Source organism: Vulpes vulpes, chromosome 12, assembly GCF_048418805.1.
Source record: "Vulpes vulpes isolate BD-2025 chromosome 12, VulVul3, whole genome shotgun sequence".
Classification (NCBI taxonomy): domain Eukaryota; kingdom Metazoa; phylum Chordata; class Mammalia; order Carnivora; family Canidae; genus Vulpes; species Vulpes vulpes.
In genome coordinates, this window is record NC_132791.1 from 73,191,670 (window position 1) to 73,210,379 (window position 18,710).

Here is an 18,710-nt window from a genome sequence, read left to right on the forward strand (position 1 = left end):
GATTGGTGAAGAGGGTATTGATATGAGGTCTGAGGAAAATCGTTCATAAAAAAACCAGAGACAACAATCTCTTGGTTGTACCTAACGTTTATTATCTGAGTAAATCAAACAAATGTAAACTACCTCATAACAGAGATTAAGGAAAAATGTGGGTGCAAATAGCTAAGGGAATCCACGAAGAGCCTATGGTGAAATCCCCTTTGCATAGCAATGGATTCTCTGTATGGAGCAATGGGTTTTCTCCAATGAAGACATTCTCTCCACTTTAGGGAAGATATGGCCTTGGTGGTAGGTAGATGACCACAGTTCTACTCATAGAACACAAGATCTGAGAAGCTTTTCTTATTTATTTATTTATTTATTTATTTATTTATTTATTTATTTATTTATTTATTTTTAGAGAATCAATTTTTTAAAGATTTTATTTATTTATTCATGAGAGACACACAGAGAGCCAGAGAGAGAGAGAGAGACAGAGAGAGAGAGAGGCAGAGAGACACAGGCAGAGGGAGAAGCAAGCCCTATGCAGGGAGCTCGAGATGGGACTGGATCCTGGGCCTCCAGGATCACGTCCTGGGCTGAATGTGGCACTAAATCGCTGAGCCCCTGGGGCTGCCCAGCTTTTTTGTTATTAGTTAGTCTCTGAACTATGTGTCTGGCATCTTCTGAGACTTATGTTCTCTGAAGTCTTATGCAAGAAAATTCTAGCATCATCAATCACTTTGTCCATGAATTTCAAATGTAGAATATAGATTTTCAAAAGCTGGAAAAGATTGGATGACAGGCTTCCATTCATAAAGCAATGGCCTTCAGTACACTTCATGGCTTTGGCAGCTATGCAGTTATTCTTCAGAAGTAACCAGAAATTTAAGGACTTGATAAAACTCTTAATCTCCTCCACAGACATTACCAGCTTTCTGACAATCCCTTTGACTTATTTCTCATCCAAACCAAAATAGTTCTCATAAACATTCAAACACTTCTCTTGTTGGGACTAATCAAAGTCACTGAAGCAGGCCATAAAGGGGATGGAAGTGAAAGCCAGAGATTTCAGGGAATCCAGCCAAATATTTTCCTTGAATAAAGTTCTCTCCATCTCAATGGAAGCCTCACACAAATTGGGCAACAGAATCACAAAGGTGTAGCACTTATGAACAGGGAGGTCCTTCAGCAGAGTCTCCTCCAGTATTGGGAAATCAAAGTCATCCAGGTCAAACTTGGAGACCAAGAAGTTGCCTGGCTCATGCACTCTGATGTTGCTGAGAGTAGTCAGGCAGCTGTCTCATATCTGCTGAAGCATTCTCTCCCTTTTCAAGGACCTGGCCTTGTTTTTCCCTTCATTATATAAATCATTATCCACCTTGGTTCTATCAAAGTGGAATTTCTTGCCTAGTTCCCTAACATTTTGGTTCAGCAAAACATCATTAAAGTTATACCATGAAGAAGAAACAATGATGAAGAAATCATAGTTAGCAAATCCCACCATTTTGAGATATGTATGCAGAAGGAAATTGGGGGTTCCAGTTCCAGGCAGGTCCCAGAAGGTCATACTGGGATCCTTTGGATGTTGATAGGGGGGTTTCTTCATGGTGGTCTTAAAAATCCCAACAGTTGCAGAATTCTCTTCATGAATATGACCTCAAAGGGCATTGATGAAACTGTACATCCTAGTTCCAGATTCCTCGAATACAGACATATACAGAGGAGTATTCTCTGCTTCCACAAGTAATTCCTGAGTTATATCAGCCACATCTTTTATATTAACCTCTTGATGACTTGCTTGAATTCTAGAAAGGTTTTCTGAAGAGAGGATCCCCCTGTCTTACTGAGTAATGTGATGAGATAGTCACAAGAGAATTTATATGAAGGAGGTAAGGTTAATCACAGAAAAGGAGATGAGATGTTGGAAGCAGAGTTTGGAACGAAAATCCAGAAATACAGAACATGTAAGAAAGGCCACTAACTAGGGAATTCAGGCACCTTCTAATACAAAGAGAAGACATAGAAATGGATTGTATCCTGGAACTTTTTGAAGGAACCAACCATATGGACACCTTTATTTTAGCACCTGTAAGATTCATTTTAGACAACTCACCTCTAGAACTATAAGCTAATAAACCTGTGTTGCTGTCTTAAGTCTTAAGCCAATAAGTGTGTATTAATTTGTTGCACAAAAATGGGAAACTAATGCAGTCTTAATTTTCCTGAAGCCTCAATACAGGAGCCCAATACCTTTCCATTCTATAGGAAAAATCATTCTATAAGAAAAATCAGGCCAGCACATTAGGGAGCACAGAAGAATTGTAGACATAGCTCACTTCCAATCCCCAACAGCAAATAGGGGCATGGATTTTCCTTTGGAGGAGCCTAGAGGCAGAGAAAAGCCCACCAGGATGTATGTTCCACAAGGGGATAGCTCAGCACATAGTCCTTGTGGTAATAATTTCCCTATGGCAGCTTAATATTGATTTACCTCAGCTAATGGGAGAATTTGGGTGGGATTTGGAACATGTGACAGGAAGGACTGAGAAGGTAAATAAGAGCACTAATTCTCCTGATTCAATTCTGCACTTTGTGAAACATAGGTACCCGATTATATCATGGCAATTCAAGGATGCCATTAGATGTTATTTATGGGGCCTCTTATCAACTATGAGTGAGGAAACAGTGAATTAAAAATATTTGTAATAGGAAGGGGGGCAAAATTGTGGAGGAGTAGGCGTCCTCAACTCACCTGGCCCCACCAACTTACCTACATAACTTTCAAATCATCCTGAACACCTAAAAATTCCACCTGAGATTTAAAGAGAGAACAGCCCAAACACTACAGACAGAGGGTTTTTGCTTCTAGCAAGGTAGAAAGGTAGAAACAACCAATACCCACTATTTGCTTCAATGTGGGTAGAACTGGAGGGTATTATGCTGAGTGAAGTAAGTCAATCAGAGAAGGACAATCATCATATGGTTTCACTTCTATAGTGAATATAAAAAAATAGTGAAAGGGATCATAGGGGAAAGGAGAGAAAATGAGTGGGAAAAATCAGAGAGGGTGACAGAACATGAGAGACTCCTAACTCTGGGAAGTGACAAAGGGGTGGTGGAAGGGGAGGTGGAAGGGGCATGGGGTGACTGGGTGACAGGCAAGGAGGGGGGCACTTGACAGGATGAGCACTGAGTGTTATACTATATGTTGGCAAATAGAACTCCAATTTTAAAAATAGTAAAAAAAAAAAATCCAGAATGAAGCCTTGCCATTTGAAATGACATGGATGGAGCTAGAGTTATGTTAAGTGAAATAAGCCAGGTAGAGAAAGACAAATATCATGTAATTTCATTCATATGTGAAATTTAAGAAATAAAACAAATTAGCAGGGGGAAAAAGAGAAAGAGGCAAACCAAGAAACAGACAGGTAACTATAGAGAAATGATGGTCACCAGAAAGGAGGTGGCTAGGGGGATGAGTTAAGTTGGAGATGGCAATAAAGGAGTGCACTTATTGTGATGTTTATGGGATGTTGTATGGACATGCTGAATCACCATATTGTACATCTGAAACTAATATTTACACTGTATCTTCACTAACTCATTTAAATAAAACTTCCAAGAAAAAGAATTTGTGGATTCATAACAGAATGTCAGGAACACCAAAAATGCACTATGTATGCATTTTTTAAAAATTCATTTTTCAGGACCTACTATATGTATTTTCTACTAGTATTTCAGTTATAAGACCAGGGTTTTGTATGAAGTAACCATAACACTGAGTTATTCTCTCTGCTAACTAAAATATTCCAAATTACTGTCATTCCTTTTCACAAGGAGGAAGGATTTTTTAGAGCTGTTTTTCACACTGTCAAAAAAATCACTAAATTGATATTTGGTTCAAGAGTGAGTTATGGAAATGTCCCTGAGTACAGCGTTTATTATCTGAGTAAATCAAACAAATGTAAACTACCTCATAACAGAGATTAAGGAAAAATGTGGGTGCAAATAGCTAAGGGAATCCACGAAGAGCCTATGGTGAAATCCCCTTTGCATAGCAATGGATTCTCTGTATGGAGCAATGGGTTTTCTCCAATGAAGACATTCTCTCCACTTTAGGGAAGATATGGCCTTGGTGGTAGGTAGATGACCACAGTTCTACTCATAGAACACAAGATCTGAGAAGCTTTTCTTATTTATTTATTTATTTATTTATTTATTTATTTATTTATTTATTTTTAGAGAATCAATTTTTTAAAGATTTTATTTATTTATTCATGAGAGACACACAGAGAGCCAGAGAGAGAGAGAGAGACAGAGAGAGAGAGAGGCAGAGAGACACAGGCAGAGGGAGAAGCAAGCCCTATGCAGGGAGCTCGAGATGGGACTGGATCCTGGGCCTCCAGGATCACGTCCTGGGCTGAATGTGGCACTAAATCGCTGAGCCCCTGGGGCTGCCCAGCTTTTTTGTTATTAGTTAGTCTCTGAACCCGCTGCCACGATTGCTGTTCCTCCTGGTGTCACCCTGTGCCTCAGAGGGTCGGGGGTGCTAGGAAATAGAGGCCCCTTGGGATAAACAGCTCCCAATGAGCTGTGCACCTGGCAGCAGGTGGGGCAGCTCCCCCAGGTGCACACACACAGCACAGCAGGCCCCTCCCCCAGAAGACCAGCTGGAAGACAGGGGAAGAGCAAATTCTTGACCCAGTAGTGCTAGAAAGCTCCAGGGGAACTCGAGGGATTTACAGTATACAGAACCGGAGAATAACCCTCCTTGTTTTTTGTTTGCTTGTTTGTTTGTTTTTCCCTTTCTTTCTTTTTTCTCTTCCTTTTTCCAGTATAACTTGTTTTTAGCCACTCTTCATTAAGCAAAATGACTAGAAAGAAGAATTCACCACAAAAGAAAGAATCAGAAATAGTACTCTGTCCCACAGAGTTACATAATTTGGATTACAATTTGATGTCAGAAAGCCAAACCAGAAGGACAACTATAAAGCTACTGGTGGCTCTGGAAAAATGCATGAGGAATTCAGTAGAATTCATGACTGCAGAATTTAGATCTAATCAGGCTGAAATTAAAAATCAATTAACTGAGATGCGATCCAAACTGGAGATCCTAATGACAAGGGTTAATGAGGTAGAAGAACAAGTGAGCAACACAGAAACAAGTTGATGGCAAGGAAGGAAGCTGAGGAAAAAAGAGAAAAACAATGAAAGTATCATGAGGAAAGGTTAAGGGAAATAAATGACAGCATCAGAAGGAAAAATCTAGTTTAATTGGGGTTCCAGAGGGTGCCGAAAGGGACAGAGGACGGGAAAGTGAATTTGAACAAATCATAGCTGACAACTTCCCTAACCTGGGGAGGGAAACAGGCATTCAGATCCAGGAGATAGAGAGATCCCCCCCCTAAAATCAATAAAGACCATTCAACACCCTGACATTTCATAGTAAAACTTGCAAATTCCAAAGACAAAGAGAAAATCCTTAAAACAGCAGAAACAAGAGATCCCTAAATTACATGGAGAGAAGAATTAGATTAACAGCAGACCTCTCCACAGACACCTGGCAGACAGAAAGGGCTGGAAGATTATATTCAGGGCCCTAAATGAGAAGAATCTGCAGCCAAGAATACTATATTCAGCAAGGCTCTCATTCAGAATAGAAGGAGAGATAAAGAGCTTCCAAGATAGGCAGAAACTGAAAGACTATGTGACCACCAAACCAGCTCTGCAAGAAATATTAAGGGGAACTCTGTAACAGAAAGAGGAAGCCCAAAGAAATAATCCACAAAAACAGGGACTGAATAGGTATTATGATGACACTAAATTCATATCTTTCAATAGTAACTCTGAATGTGAATGGGCTTAAGGACCCCATCAAAAGGTGCAGGGTTTCAGACTGGATAAAACAGTATGACCCATCTATTTGCTGTCTACAAGAGACTCCTTTTAGACCTAAGGACACCTACAGCCTGAAAAAAAAAGGTTGGAGAACCATTTACCATTCAAATGGTGCTCAAAAGAAAGGAGGGATAGCAATCCTCATATGAGATAAATTAGAGTTTATCCCAAAGACAGTTGTAAGAGATGAAGAGGGACAGTATATCATACTTAAAGGATCTATCCAAAAAGAAGACCTAACAATCATGAATATGTATGCACCGAATGTGCAACTGCGGAAGGAGCCTCGGTGTCCATCGAAAGATGAATGGATAAAGACGATGTGGTCTATGTATACAATGGAATATTACTCAGCCATTAGAAATGACAAACCCACCTATGCTTCAACATGGATGGAACTGGAGGGTATTATGCTGAGTGAAATAAATCAATGGGAGAAGGACAAACATTATATGGTCTCATTCATTTGGGGAATATAAATAATAGTGAAAGGAAATAGGAAGGGAGAAGAAATGGGTAGGAAATATCAGAAAGGGACACAGAACATGAAGACTCCTAACTCTGGGAAATGAACTAGGGGTGGTGGAAGGGGAGGTGGGCAGGGGGTGGCGGTGAATGGGTGATGGGCACTGAGGGGGGCACTTGAAGGGATGAGCACTGGGTGTTATTCTGTATGTTGGCATATTGAACACCAATGAAAAAATAAATTTATTATTTTAAAAAATGGAAAAAATAAAAATAAATAAAAACATATTATGAACAGCTATACACCAATAAACTAGGCAATGTAGAAGAAATGGACGCATTTCTGGAAAGCCAAAAACTACCAAAACTGGAACTGGAAGAAACAGAAAACATGAACGGGCCAATACCAGGGAGGAAATTGAAGCAGTCATCAAAAACCTCCCAAACACAAAAGTCTAGGGCCATATGGCTTCCCTGGGGAATTCTATCAAACATTTAAAGAAGAAACCATACCTATCCTACTAAAGCTGTTTGGAAAGATAGAAAGAGATGGAGTACTTCCAAACTCATTCCATGAGGCCAGCATCACCTTAATTCCAAAAGCAGACAAAGACCCCACCAAAAAGGAGAATTACAGACTAATATCCGTGATGAACATGGATGCAAAAATTCTCAACAAGATACTAGCCAATAGGATCCAATAGTACATTAAGAAAATTATTCACCAAGACCAAGTAGGACTTATCCCTGGGACACAAGGCTGGTTCAACACTCGTAAAACAATCAATGTGATTCATCATATCAGCAAGAGAAAAACCAAGAACCATATGATCCTCTCATTAGATGCAGAGAAAGCATTTGACAAAATACAGCATCCATTCCTGATCAAAACTCTTCAGAGCGTAGGGATAGAGGGAACATTCCTTGACATATTAAAAGCCATCTACGCAAAGCCCACAGCAAATATCATTCTCAATGGGGAAGCACTGGGAGCCTTTCCCCTAAGATCAGGAACAAGACAGGGATGTCCACTCTCACCACTGCTATTCATCATAGTACTGGAAGTCCTAGCCTCAGCAATCAGACAACAAAAAGACATTAAAGACATTCAAATTGGCAAAGAAGAAGTCAAACTCTCCCTCTTCGCCGATGACATGATACTACATAGAAAACCCAAAAGCCTCCACTCTAAGATTGCTAGAACTCATACAGCAATTTGGCAGCATGGCAGGATACAAAATCAATGCCCAGAAATCAATGGCATTTCTATACACTAACAATGAGACTGAAGAAAGAGAAAATAAGGAGTCAATCCCATTTACAATTGCACCCAAAAGCATAAGATACCTAGGAATGAACCTAACCAAAGAGATAAAGGATCTATACCCTAAAAATATAGAATACTTCTGAAAGAAATTAAGGAAGACACAAAGAGATGGAAAAATATTCCATGGTCATGGATTGGCCAAATTAATATTGTGAAACTGTCAATGTTACCCAGGGCAATTTACACGTTTAATGCAATCCCTATCAAAATACCATGGACTTTCTTCAGAGAGTTGGAACAAATTATTTTAAGATTTGTGTGGTATCAGAAAATATCCTGAATAGCCAGGGAATTTTTAAAAAAGAAAACCATATCTGGGGCCTCACAATGCCAGATTTCAGGTTGTACTACAAAGCTGTGGTCATCAAGACAGTGTGGAACTGGCACAAAAACAGACACATAGATCAATGGAACAGAATAGAGAACCCAGAAGTGGACCCTCAACTTTATGGGTAACTAATATTCGATAAAGGAGGAAAGAGTATCCATTGGAAAAAGGACAGTCTCTTCAATAAATGGTGCTGGGAAAATTGGACATCCACATGCAGAAGAATGAAACCGGACCACTCTCTTTCACCATACACAAAGATAAACTCAAAATGGATGAGACATCTAAATGTGAGACAAGATTCCATCAAAATCCTAGAGGAGAACACAAGCAACACCCTTTTTGAACTTGGCCACAGTAACTTCTTGCAAGATACATCCACAAAGGCAAAAGAAACAAAAGCAAAAATGAACTATTGGGACTTCATCAAGATAAGAAGCTTTTGCACAGCAAAGGATACAGTCAACAAAACTAAAAGACAACCTACAGAATGGGAGAAGATATTTGCAAATGACGTAGCAGATAAAGGGCTAGTTTCCAAGATCTATAAAGAACTTCTTAAACTCAAAAGCAAAGAAACAAACAATCCAATCATGAAATGGGCAAAAGACATGAAGAGAAATCTCACAGTGGAAGACATAGACATGGCCAACATGCACATGAGAAATTGTTCTGCATCACTTGCTATCAGGGAAATACAAATCAAAACCACAATGAGATACCACCTCACACCAGTAATAATGGGGAAAATTAACAATTAGGAAGCCACAAATGTTGGAGAGGATGCAGAGAAAAGGGAACCCTCTTACACTGTTGGTGGGAATGTGAACTGGTGCAGCCACTCTGGAAAACTGTGTGGAGGTTTTTCAAAGAGTTAAAAATAGACCTGCCCTATGACCCAGCAATTGCACTGTTGGGGATTTACCCCAAAGATACAGATGCAGTGAAACGCCAGGACACCTGCACCCCGATGTTTCTGGCAGCAATGTCCACAATACCCAAACTGTGGAAGGAGCCTCGGTGTCCATTGAAAGATGAATGGATAAAGAAGATGTGGTTTATGTATACAATGGAATATTCCTCAGCCATTAGAAACGACAAATACCCACCATTTGCTTCAACGTGGATGGAACTGGAGGGTATAATGCTGAGTGAAGTAAGTCAATCGGAATAGAACATACATTTATTCAGGGAATATAAAAAATAGTGAAAGGGAATTAAGGGGAAAGGAGAGAAAATGAGTGGGAAGTATCAGTGAAGGTGACAGAACGTGAGAGACACCTAACTGGGAAATGAAAAAGGGGTGGTGGAAAGGGAGGTGGGTGGGGTTTGAGGTGACTGGGTGATGGGCACTAAGGGGCAGGGCACAGAGGTATAGAGGAAACCAGTTCTGGTCCATAATTTCCTCGCTACTCCTTGGTATCCCCTTGAAAGAATGAGCACTGGGTGTTATGCTATATGTTGGCAAATTGAACTCCCATAAAAAAAATATACAAAAGAAAAAAAAAGAATCTGTTGTCTAATCCCACTTTCCCCATTATTAAAACTTGTGACATTGAGCAAATGACTCAACAATCTCAGCTGTATTTGAAAAAAGTGGATTATAAAAGTACCCATAACTCAGCTTGTTCTGATAGTCAAATATGATAGCATTAGCCTGCCCACAATTAGATTTCAGTAAAAGTTCTCTATGTTTACAATTATGCAGGAGAAAAGGTATCCCAACAAGGTTTACTAAAGTCTACTACCCCCTTTCTTGTTGATGACTCCCCGGAAACTGATTTCATTTGTCCCTTGCTATGTTCACATAGGGCTGCTACAGTAGGAGAGAAAGGCTCAGCTGGCCTGGGGACTGGACTTTTCATATCACTTGCTCCAAAAATGTTCTACTTCAAGTATCAATATGTCATCTCACAGGCCCTGAACTGTAGAGAACTTAGGACAGGGGCTGTACTACCACTGGCCCAGCTGGTAAAAAAAAAAAAAAACAAACAAACAAAAAAAAAAACAAAACCTGCAGGATGCATTCAGACAAGAGCAACGAGATCAAGAGAAAGGAATTTCCATTTTCATTAGGACCTAAACTCTAGTGATCTGAGTCATGACTTCCAAATTTAGGTCAGGAAAAGGAGTTTTGTTTTCAAGGGATGGTCACAATGAGAACACAAAAGTTCAAAAAAAACTCACAAAAGTTAAGGCACAGAGAAATGGTATTGAGTGTCGTTGAATAATAGGACTCTCCCTAGATGCATAAAATGATGACCAATCATCATGGCACCGCCTGGAGGAGCATCAGAAGCCCACAGACAATGACTGAGTCTTGCAAGGTGAAATGAGAAACACCCAAAATTGCTCACAATCATTGATTGGCTAGGCTCACACATCCTGGATTGCAGACGCCTCACAGCTCTATCTTCTCCTCCTAGACCCTAACATCTCTCTCTTCTTAACAGGTCCCTCTTTCACACTTTGCACTGCCAGGAGAATCTTTTAGGCCTTTCATGAATGCCAGCAAGGCACATGAATGCTCTTGTTAACCTTGGGGTGAGTTTGATAACAGCAAAGCACTAAAATGTTTTCCCCTACTTCTACCTTCTTCTGGGTTTTTCCTCCCCATTGTAAAAGATTCATTTTCCTGTTTCATCTAAAAAAAAATGGAGAACTTTTAAATAAACCCCACAGCTCTAAGTATTTAATAACTCTGCTCTAATCACAAGTGTCTTCATAAAATGACCCATAAAGACCCTTTGGAATTGTCTTTTTCTGTCTTACTTTAAGGCCACTGTATTGGAAAGAAAAGGCCCAGGGAATCTTGAGAAGTTCATGACTTCTGGAGGAGGGCAAGGTTGTCTAAGACCAGTGCTGGCCACATCTGGCTGATGATATGAAAAAGAAGTATTTGTTCACTGTTCATGCTCATTATAAGGATAGATGGGGTCTGGTGGCAAAATGCTAGGCAACCTGGCTCCTGCTAATGTGAATTTTGCACTAGGAATGCATCAAAATCTAAGGCACATTTTTAAATGCAACATGACCATACAAGATTAATAGCTCCTTTGCTTTGAATATTTCACATATCTGTTATGCTTGAGGGAGCACAAACAATCCTTCACTTTATCCATTACTGACTCCCTTCTGCCCTCCCACAGACCTCTACTGCACAGTTGTCGAGCAAGGAGTAGTCAGGAAATTATGGGCCAGAACTGGTTTCCTCGGTACCTCTGTGCCCTTCATTCTCTAGGGTAAGCCTTCAGAGTAATAAGGGGTCTGAGGGATAGCCTCCTCCATGTACATCTGTTACACCATAAAGCACCTACCCTATACCAGTGATGGGGAAGAAGTGAGATCTCAATTACAGTAACAGCAGGAATAACAGTACTTGAGCCTTAAGGTAGATGTTGATTTTTGCTGGTCCCATTTCACAAGTTTGATATGGAAATTTGAGCAAAAGCAAAACACATTATTCCCCTAAATTGCCTAATTGAGTTCATCTTTACTTCCCAGTCTCTTTCCTAATTCACTTTCACTCTCTCATATCTCCTGTCTCTCATTGTCCTGTTCACAGATCTCTCATCCTGTTTGCAAAATCTTAGAAATATGAACTCTTTCTTCCCTTCCCTGAGTTCTCCTGTAGTATCTGAAAATATGACATTCTAGAACATTTCCATAATCCTCTTTCAACCTCCTCCTCCCTGCTACAGTGTGTTACTGCACACTGCAGTATTTGCTTAGACATTTCCCTGGCTCATGCATTTCCATTGGTTTGGTGAGAAGGGTATTGATTTGAGGCTCGTGGAAAATCATTCATAAAGAAATCAAAAGGCAACAGTTATTTTTTTCAATTTTATTTTTATTTATTCATGAGAGACCACAGAGAGAGGCAGAGACACAGGCAGAGTGAGAAGCAGGCTCCATGCAGGGAGCCTGATGCAGGACTCGATCCCAGGACTCCAGGATCATGCCCTGGACCAAAGGCAGGGGCTAAACTGCTGAGCCATACAGGTATCCCAGGACAACAGTTATCTTGATTGTACCATACATTTATTGTCTGAGTAAATGAAGCAAATGTAAACTACCTCATAACACACAGAGATTAATGAAAACTATGGGGTGCTTTTCTGTTATAATTTCAGCAAAATAGCCCAAGCGGTGCAGAAAGAAGCCATGTTCAAATCCCCTTTGCATAGCAGTGGAGTATCAATATGGAGCAATGCTTTTGTCCAATGGAGAGACATGCTCTCTGCCTTAGTGAAGATCTGGCCTTGGTGGTGGATGGAAGAGGACTCCATCGCCACCTATAGAACACAAGACCTGAGGCCCATTTGTTATTCAGTTAGGCATTCTGACCCATCTCTCTGTCATTTTCTGCTACTTAAGATCTCTAAAGTCTTATGCAAGAGAATTTTAGCATCATCAGCCACTGTATTGATGAATTTCAAATGTAGAAAGTAGATTTTAAAAAACTGGAAGACAGTGGATGACAGGCCTCCATTTACTGAGCAATAGCATTCAACACACTTCATGGCCTTGGCTACTATGCTGTCATCCTTCACAAGTAACCAGAAATCCAAGGACTTGGTGAAACTCTTGATCTCCTCCACAGACATGTCCAGCTTCTCTGCAATCCCTTTGACCAACTTCTCATCCAAACCAAAATGGCTCTGGTAAAGGTTCAAGCACTTTTCCTGCTGGGGAAAGTCAAAGCCACTAAAGCAGGCCATGAAGGGGACAAAGCTCAAAGCTGATGATTTCACGGCATCCAGCCAGATCTTTTCCTTGAAGAAAGCTCTCTTCATTTCAATGGAAGTGTCAGATAAATTGGGCAACAGAAGCACAAAGGTGTGGCGCTTATGAACAGGGAGCTCCTTCAACAGGGTTTCCTCCAGTCTTGGGAAATCAAAGTCATCCAGGTCAAAGTTGGAGACCAAGAAGATGCATGGCTCAGGCACTCCAACATTGCTAAGATTAGCCAAGCAGTTGTCTCGTATCTGCTGAAGCACTCTCTCCCTTTTGAAAGACATGGGTTTGCTTTTCTCTTCATTATATAAATCATTGTCCACCTTGGTTCTAACAAAGTAGAACTTCTTGCCTATGTCCTTGATATTTTGGGCCAGCAAAGCATCATTGAGACTAAACCGGGAGGAAGAAATAATGATGAAGAAGTCATACGTAGCAAATTCCACCATTTCTAGATATTCATGTGGATGGAAATTGGGGGTTCCAGTTCCAGGCAGGTCCCAGAAGGTCACCTTGGGATATTTTGGTTGTTGATAGGGCGTTTTCTTCATGGTAGTCTCCACGGCTCCAACACTTGCAGAACCCTCCTCTTCATAACTAAGTCCTCGCAGGGCATTGATGAAACTGGACTTCCCAGTGCCAGATTCCCCAATCACAGCCACATCCAGAGGAGCATTCTCTGCTGCCACAAGTGATTCCTCAATTATGTCAGCCACATCTTTTAGCTTGGCCTCCTTGAGGGCTGCTTGAATTCTATCAAGGTTTTCTGGAGAGATGATCCCTCCTACCTTACTGACTAATGTGGTATAGTGAGGGATAAAGTTGATAGCCAATTGCTGAAAATTCTTTCCTACCAGGAAGTCACATATGAATTGATCCATAGTAGTTAACAGTGGAATGTCTGTAGAAAAAGGAAAGTGAATTAGGAAGACAAAAGGAGCAGCAGAACAGACACATAGTGTCAGCTGAGGAAACACACTGGTCTCAACAGGCCATTCCTGTTCTCTCACACTTACTTGTGTTTCTCTGATTTATTTTTCCTGATGAATTTTGTTTTCATGCTACAGAAGAAACTACTTGTGTACTCTGATGATTCCTATGATACAAGAGTCAGGACTTGTGGAATACAGAATAACAGTACTCAAAGGTATTAACACCTTGGAGCCTGTGATTATGTTGCCTTGCATAGCAAAAGGCATTTTGCTGGTATGATAAAATTCAGGATCTTCAGATGAAAAGATTTTCTTGAATTATCCAAACATCTCAATATAATCACAGAGAACCATATAAGAAGGAGGCAAGGCCAAATGAAGAAAAGGAAATAGGACGATGGAGGCAGAGACTGGAGTGAAAATCCAGAAAGATGTAAGAGGGGCCACTAGATAAAGAATTTAGGCAGGTTCCAAAAGCTGGAGAAGCAAAGAAATAGATTGTCTCCTGGAACCTTCAGAAGGAATCAGCCTTCCTGACTGCTCTTTTTGATTATTTTATTTTATTATTTTATCTTATTTTACTTTCAAGTTTTTATTTAAATTCTAGTTAGTTAACATATAGTATAATATTAGTTTCAGGAGTAGAATTTAGTCAATTATCACTTGCATACAATACCCAGTGATCATCACAGCAAGTGCCATCCTTAATACCCATCACTCATTATCAGCTTGAATTTAGCTCCTTTAAGATTTATTTTTGACAACTTCCCTCTGGAACTATAAGACAATAAATCTATGTTGTTGTCTTAATCCATGGATTCTGTGTTAATTTTTTACATGGCAATGAAAAAAGAATGTAGATAGTCTGCATTTTCCTGAAACCACAATACTGAGCCATACCCCTTTCCATTCTGTAGGTAGAGTCCATCAGGTCAGCACATTAGAGAGCACAGAATAGTAGAAACACTTCAGTTCACATACCCTGCAGCAAATAGGGGCAGGACTTGTCTTCTGGGAAAGACAGGGGGCAGAGAAAAGCCTGCCAGGATGTGTACTTCCATAAAGGAGATAGCCAAGCACATAGTCCTTGTGGTAATAATTGTCCCACGGCACCTTAATATCCATTTACCTCACATAATGGAAGAATTTGAGTGGGATTTAGAACATGTGACAGGAAGTGGCATAGAAAGTAAATAAGAGCTCTAATTCCCTATTCAATTCTGCACAGTCCTTTTTAAAAAAACATTTATTTATTTATTTATTTATTTATTTATTTATTTATTTATTTATTTGACAGAGAGAGCACAAGCAGAGGGAGAGGCAGAAAGAGAGAGAGAGGAACAGGCCTCCTGCTGAGCAGGGGTATGATGTGATGCAGAGCTTGATCCCAGAAGTTTGGGATCATGACCTGAGCAGAAGGCAGACCCTTAATTGACTGATCCACTCAGGTACCCAGTTCTGCACAGTCTTAAAATATAGACATCTTATTAAATCATGGAATTCAAGGAAATCATCACTACATTACTGATGGGGCCTCTTCTCCATTATGAGTCAGGAAACTTTGATTTTAAAAATATTTACACATGTAAGATTGTCTCAGGGACAACCAGTGGGCTGTTAAGAGTAGAACAATGCTCAGTGCTCGTGTCCTTCTACATGTCCTGCAAAGACAATTTTCAAAGAGGAAGTATCATGAGTCTCAAATAAATATAAAATAAATATGTGTTAAATATTTTATTTATCTGATTACTAATGAAGGAACAAGGCAGATGACATTACTGGTTATATGGGTATTCCCAAAGAGACATTTATAGTTCAAGAACATTGAAATTAATATTAAAATGATGCAAGTGTTCTGTATTCTAAAGTGAGGGTGGGAAGTCAGTTGAATGTGCATAGACAGATATTAGCTATATAACTGCTATGGACTGAATGTGTCCTCCACGAAATTCATAGATGACACACGAGCTCAAAGTTCTGATATTAGTCGGTGGATTTTTGGATGGTGACTTAGTCATGAGGGCAGAGGGATCCTGAATGGATTAGTCCCACATACACCACAGATTAAGAGACTGCAAAGACTAGCTTGCACATTCTGCCATGTGAAGTGTCAGGGAGATGTCCACCTCAGAAGTGAGCTCTCACCAAACACTGAAACAAAGGTGCCTTAATCTAAGTCTTCCTATCTTCCAGAAGTTTCATATGAAAAGTATATTTCTGCTCATAAGCCACCCAGTCTATGGTATTGTGTTATAACCTGAATACATGGGAAGAAATTCCCAACAAAAGAATTATTTTGCATTGCTACCAATTATTAAGACTCAGTGAGTTTTGAAATAGCTCTGTGGTATGAAGGGTGAGATTGCATTTAAAGATGACATAGTTTCCAATGGAGACACCCAGTAAAAATTCTGCTTATTACAAATTTTCTTACAAAAAAAGAAGAGGCATCCTCAGACCATGGTTCTCTCTTCTCCAAAGAGGATGGCATAAGAAGCTAGATGAAATATTACCCCTGAAAAATGAAACTTACCCCTCAACCCATCTCTATACCTCAACCCTCCAAGCACAAATCCAATATCCCATCACTGCAAGTACACATTTTGCTCACTCACCAGCTTTGGAGAGAAAAGAGGTTTCTGATGATAGAGTTCAGGAATGTTTCCACTAACACAGCAGACAATGCTGAGTGTTTTCAAGTACTCCCCAGAGCCCCTGGCACAGGAGCAATCCAGAGGCTAATACTTCCTGGAAACTGCAGGCTTTGGGTACTTTCGAGGTCACTGCCCTAAGCATGGGGCCGAAGAGCCTCTGTACTAAGTAAAATGTGAAAGACAAAAGGAAGGATGACAGCCTCTGAATTGAGCCCCTCCCTCAGGAAGACTTGGCTGATAGTTGTGGGACCATATTTATAGGACATGAAAGTGAAACCGTTGTTTCTCCACAAAACAAGCAGTTCCAGGAAAAGAAGCATAAAGTGTTTGTGACTTTTGTGGCTTAGGGAGTGGGGGGAGGGCAGAGAGACACCAGAGGCCATGAAAAGCAGGTCTCTGATGATCCCTGTGTGGTCATCCAGCCAAGATTCCCATGGGAGCCATGGGGATAGGGAGGAAGACTGTGAGCAAATTTTCAAAGCTTCCAGTGAAAGAAGTGTCAGAAAGAAGAGGGAGTATTACATTTCTCTTTCTGTTTCTTTCATTTTTAGGAGCCCTGTTGCTCACTGCCATATTGTCCTACTTAGGGATGACCCTGGCAGGTCATGGGGGTCACATCTCATGAATATCTTAATCTACCAGGAGGCACTCTGAGGAAATTTGACAAGCAGCTTGGAGGGATACCCAGAGGAGGATGAAGGAGACCAGAATTTAAGATTTATGTGGAAGATCAAGAGGAAAATACCAAAATTTCTTTAGAAGAGGAACAGAAGATTGGCTGTATTAGATAAGCTTTATTTCAATGCTATAGTACCTAAGACAGTTCGATGTTGGCACGAGGATAGACCATCTGACCCACAGACAGGGACACAGAGCCCTGTATTGGATTCAGGCATGTGTGGAGTTCTGTGGCATTGGATGTCAGGGACTAGCACTATAATAAATGGAGCTGACAAACCAGTTCTGGTTCTTCATATGGACAGAGGTTACTGAATCTCTGCATACACCACTTATGATAATCAACTCCAGATAGATTTAAGACCTAAATCTCAAATGGAAACTGTAGATGAAAATATAGCTGTTCTTAGAGAAAGATTTCTTAAATGAGATGATACTCATATAGATACCAAGATGACAGATGTATAACACAGATTGACCAATGTGATATCTTTGACTACATAAAAGTGAAGAGTTTGTCTTTATGAAAGGAAATGCAAAAAGAAAGTTAAAAATCTCCACAAATCTGGAAAAGATATTTGCACAAAGGTAGTCAACTAAGGATCAGTGGAAGGAACATACTTAAAAATTTCAGAAATCACTAAGAAAAATGAAACAATCCTGCATCAAAGTGGGCAAAAGACATGACAATAACCTTCTGAGAAATAGAAACATGTTAGGACAAAAAAATATAGATAAAGCACCACAGATTAGGAAGAGGTAAATGCACATCCGCACACTGCAAGATGACAATGTACAGTAATTCAATCAGAAAAATTAAAAGTTGGACAAATTCAGGTATTGATGAGAATGTAGATTGTTAGAATCTCTGAAACATGGCTGCTAGGAATGTAACAGTACAATCACTTTGAAGAAACAATATGTCTGAACCTTATAAAATGGCACATTCATGCACCTCAAGACTCGCATTTGTACTCCTAACACTATACCAAAGAGTCACTCTGCAAAAATGCACAGGAGACATATGGACAAGTGCTCCTAGCAGCAGTCTTCATGACTGATCAAAGAGAAGATAGGCATTGACAGAGAATGGATAAATAAGTTGAGGTATACAATGTTGAAAGGTAAGAACCACAGGTATCTGGCAAGGAATTAATCTTTTAGTATAACGTTGAGATTAAATATTAAGAACCAAAATAATACTTCTTAAATAAAGGTTCAAGAAAACTAAATATATGTGCTATGTAAGCATACATAAGTGGTAACACAAAAAATAAAAGAAAGAAATTATAAACACATTCTTTATGAAATCTTTACCCAAAGGCTGTGGACAGAACTGGAGTGAATAAGAACATAGAAGTACATATGAGTTGTTAGAGTTGTCCTATTTTTTCTGGTGATTTTTCAGTGTGTAAGTGATCATTACAAGAATGTAAAAGCTTTAAAATAGAGGAATATGTCAGATCTTTTCAAATTGTTGCTGTATGTATTCTTTTGTGTGTACTCAGTCCTGAATCTCTCTCTCCTGCTGTATCTTGGGGACATCAGAGAAATATTGTCTGTCTGACATACAGAGACAATCACTGCTGTGATGGGAGAAAAACTGAGAAATCATTCAGGAAGGAAGCAGAGGACAAGAACCTGAAATTCCAGGTAGAAACAAGGCAAAGATGCAAGCTCACACATGAACTTGACACCTAGCTGTGGAT

General features: G+C 39.9%; 1 protein-coding gene and 1 pseudogene across 1 annotated transcript; both read right to left on the minus strand.

The window, feature by feature from the left end:
* Nucleotides 1–631: 631 nt before the first annotated feature.
* On the minus strand, nucleotides 632–2,240 carry LOC112912210 (interferon-gamma-inducible GTPase 10-like; annotated as a pseudogene).
* A 9,589-nt stretch (nucleotides 2,241–11,829) lies between these two features.
* LOC112912217 (interferon-gamma-inducible GTPase 10-like) lies at nucleotides 11,830–16,491 on the minus strand. Its single transcript, XM_025988964.2, has 2 exons — nucleotides 16,285–16,491; nucleotides 11,830–13,638 (listed from the first exon to the last, which is right to left on the minus strand). The coding sequence occupies exon 2, from the start codon at nucleotides 13,616–13,618 to the stop codon at nucleotides 12,359–12,361; it is 1,260 nt and encodes a 419-aa protein (XP_025844749.2). The 5' UTR covers nucleotides 13,619–13,638; nucleotides 16,285–16,491; the 3' UTR covers nucleotides 11,830–12,358.
* Between the last annotated feature and the right edge of the window lie 2,219 nt (nucleotides 16,492–18,710).

Excerpts from the sequence above, each read along its gene's own strand:
- LOC112912217 (XM_025988964.2), bottom strand. The coding sequence starts at position 13,618 with ATGGATCAATTCATATGTGACTTCCTGGTAGGAAAGAATTTTCAGCAA.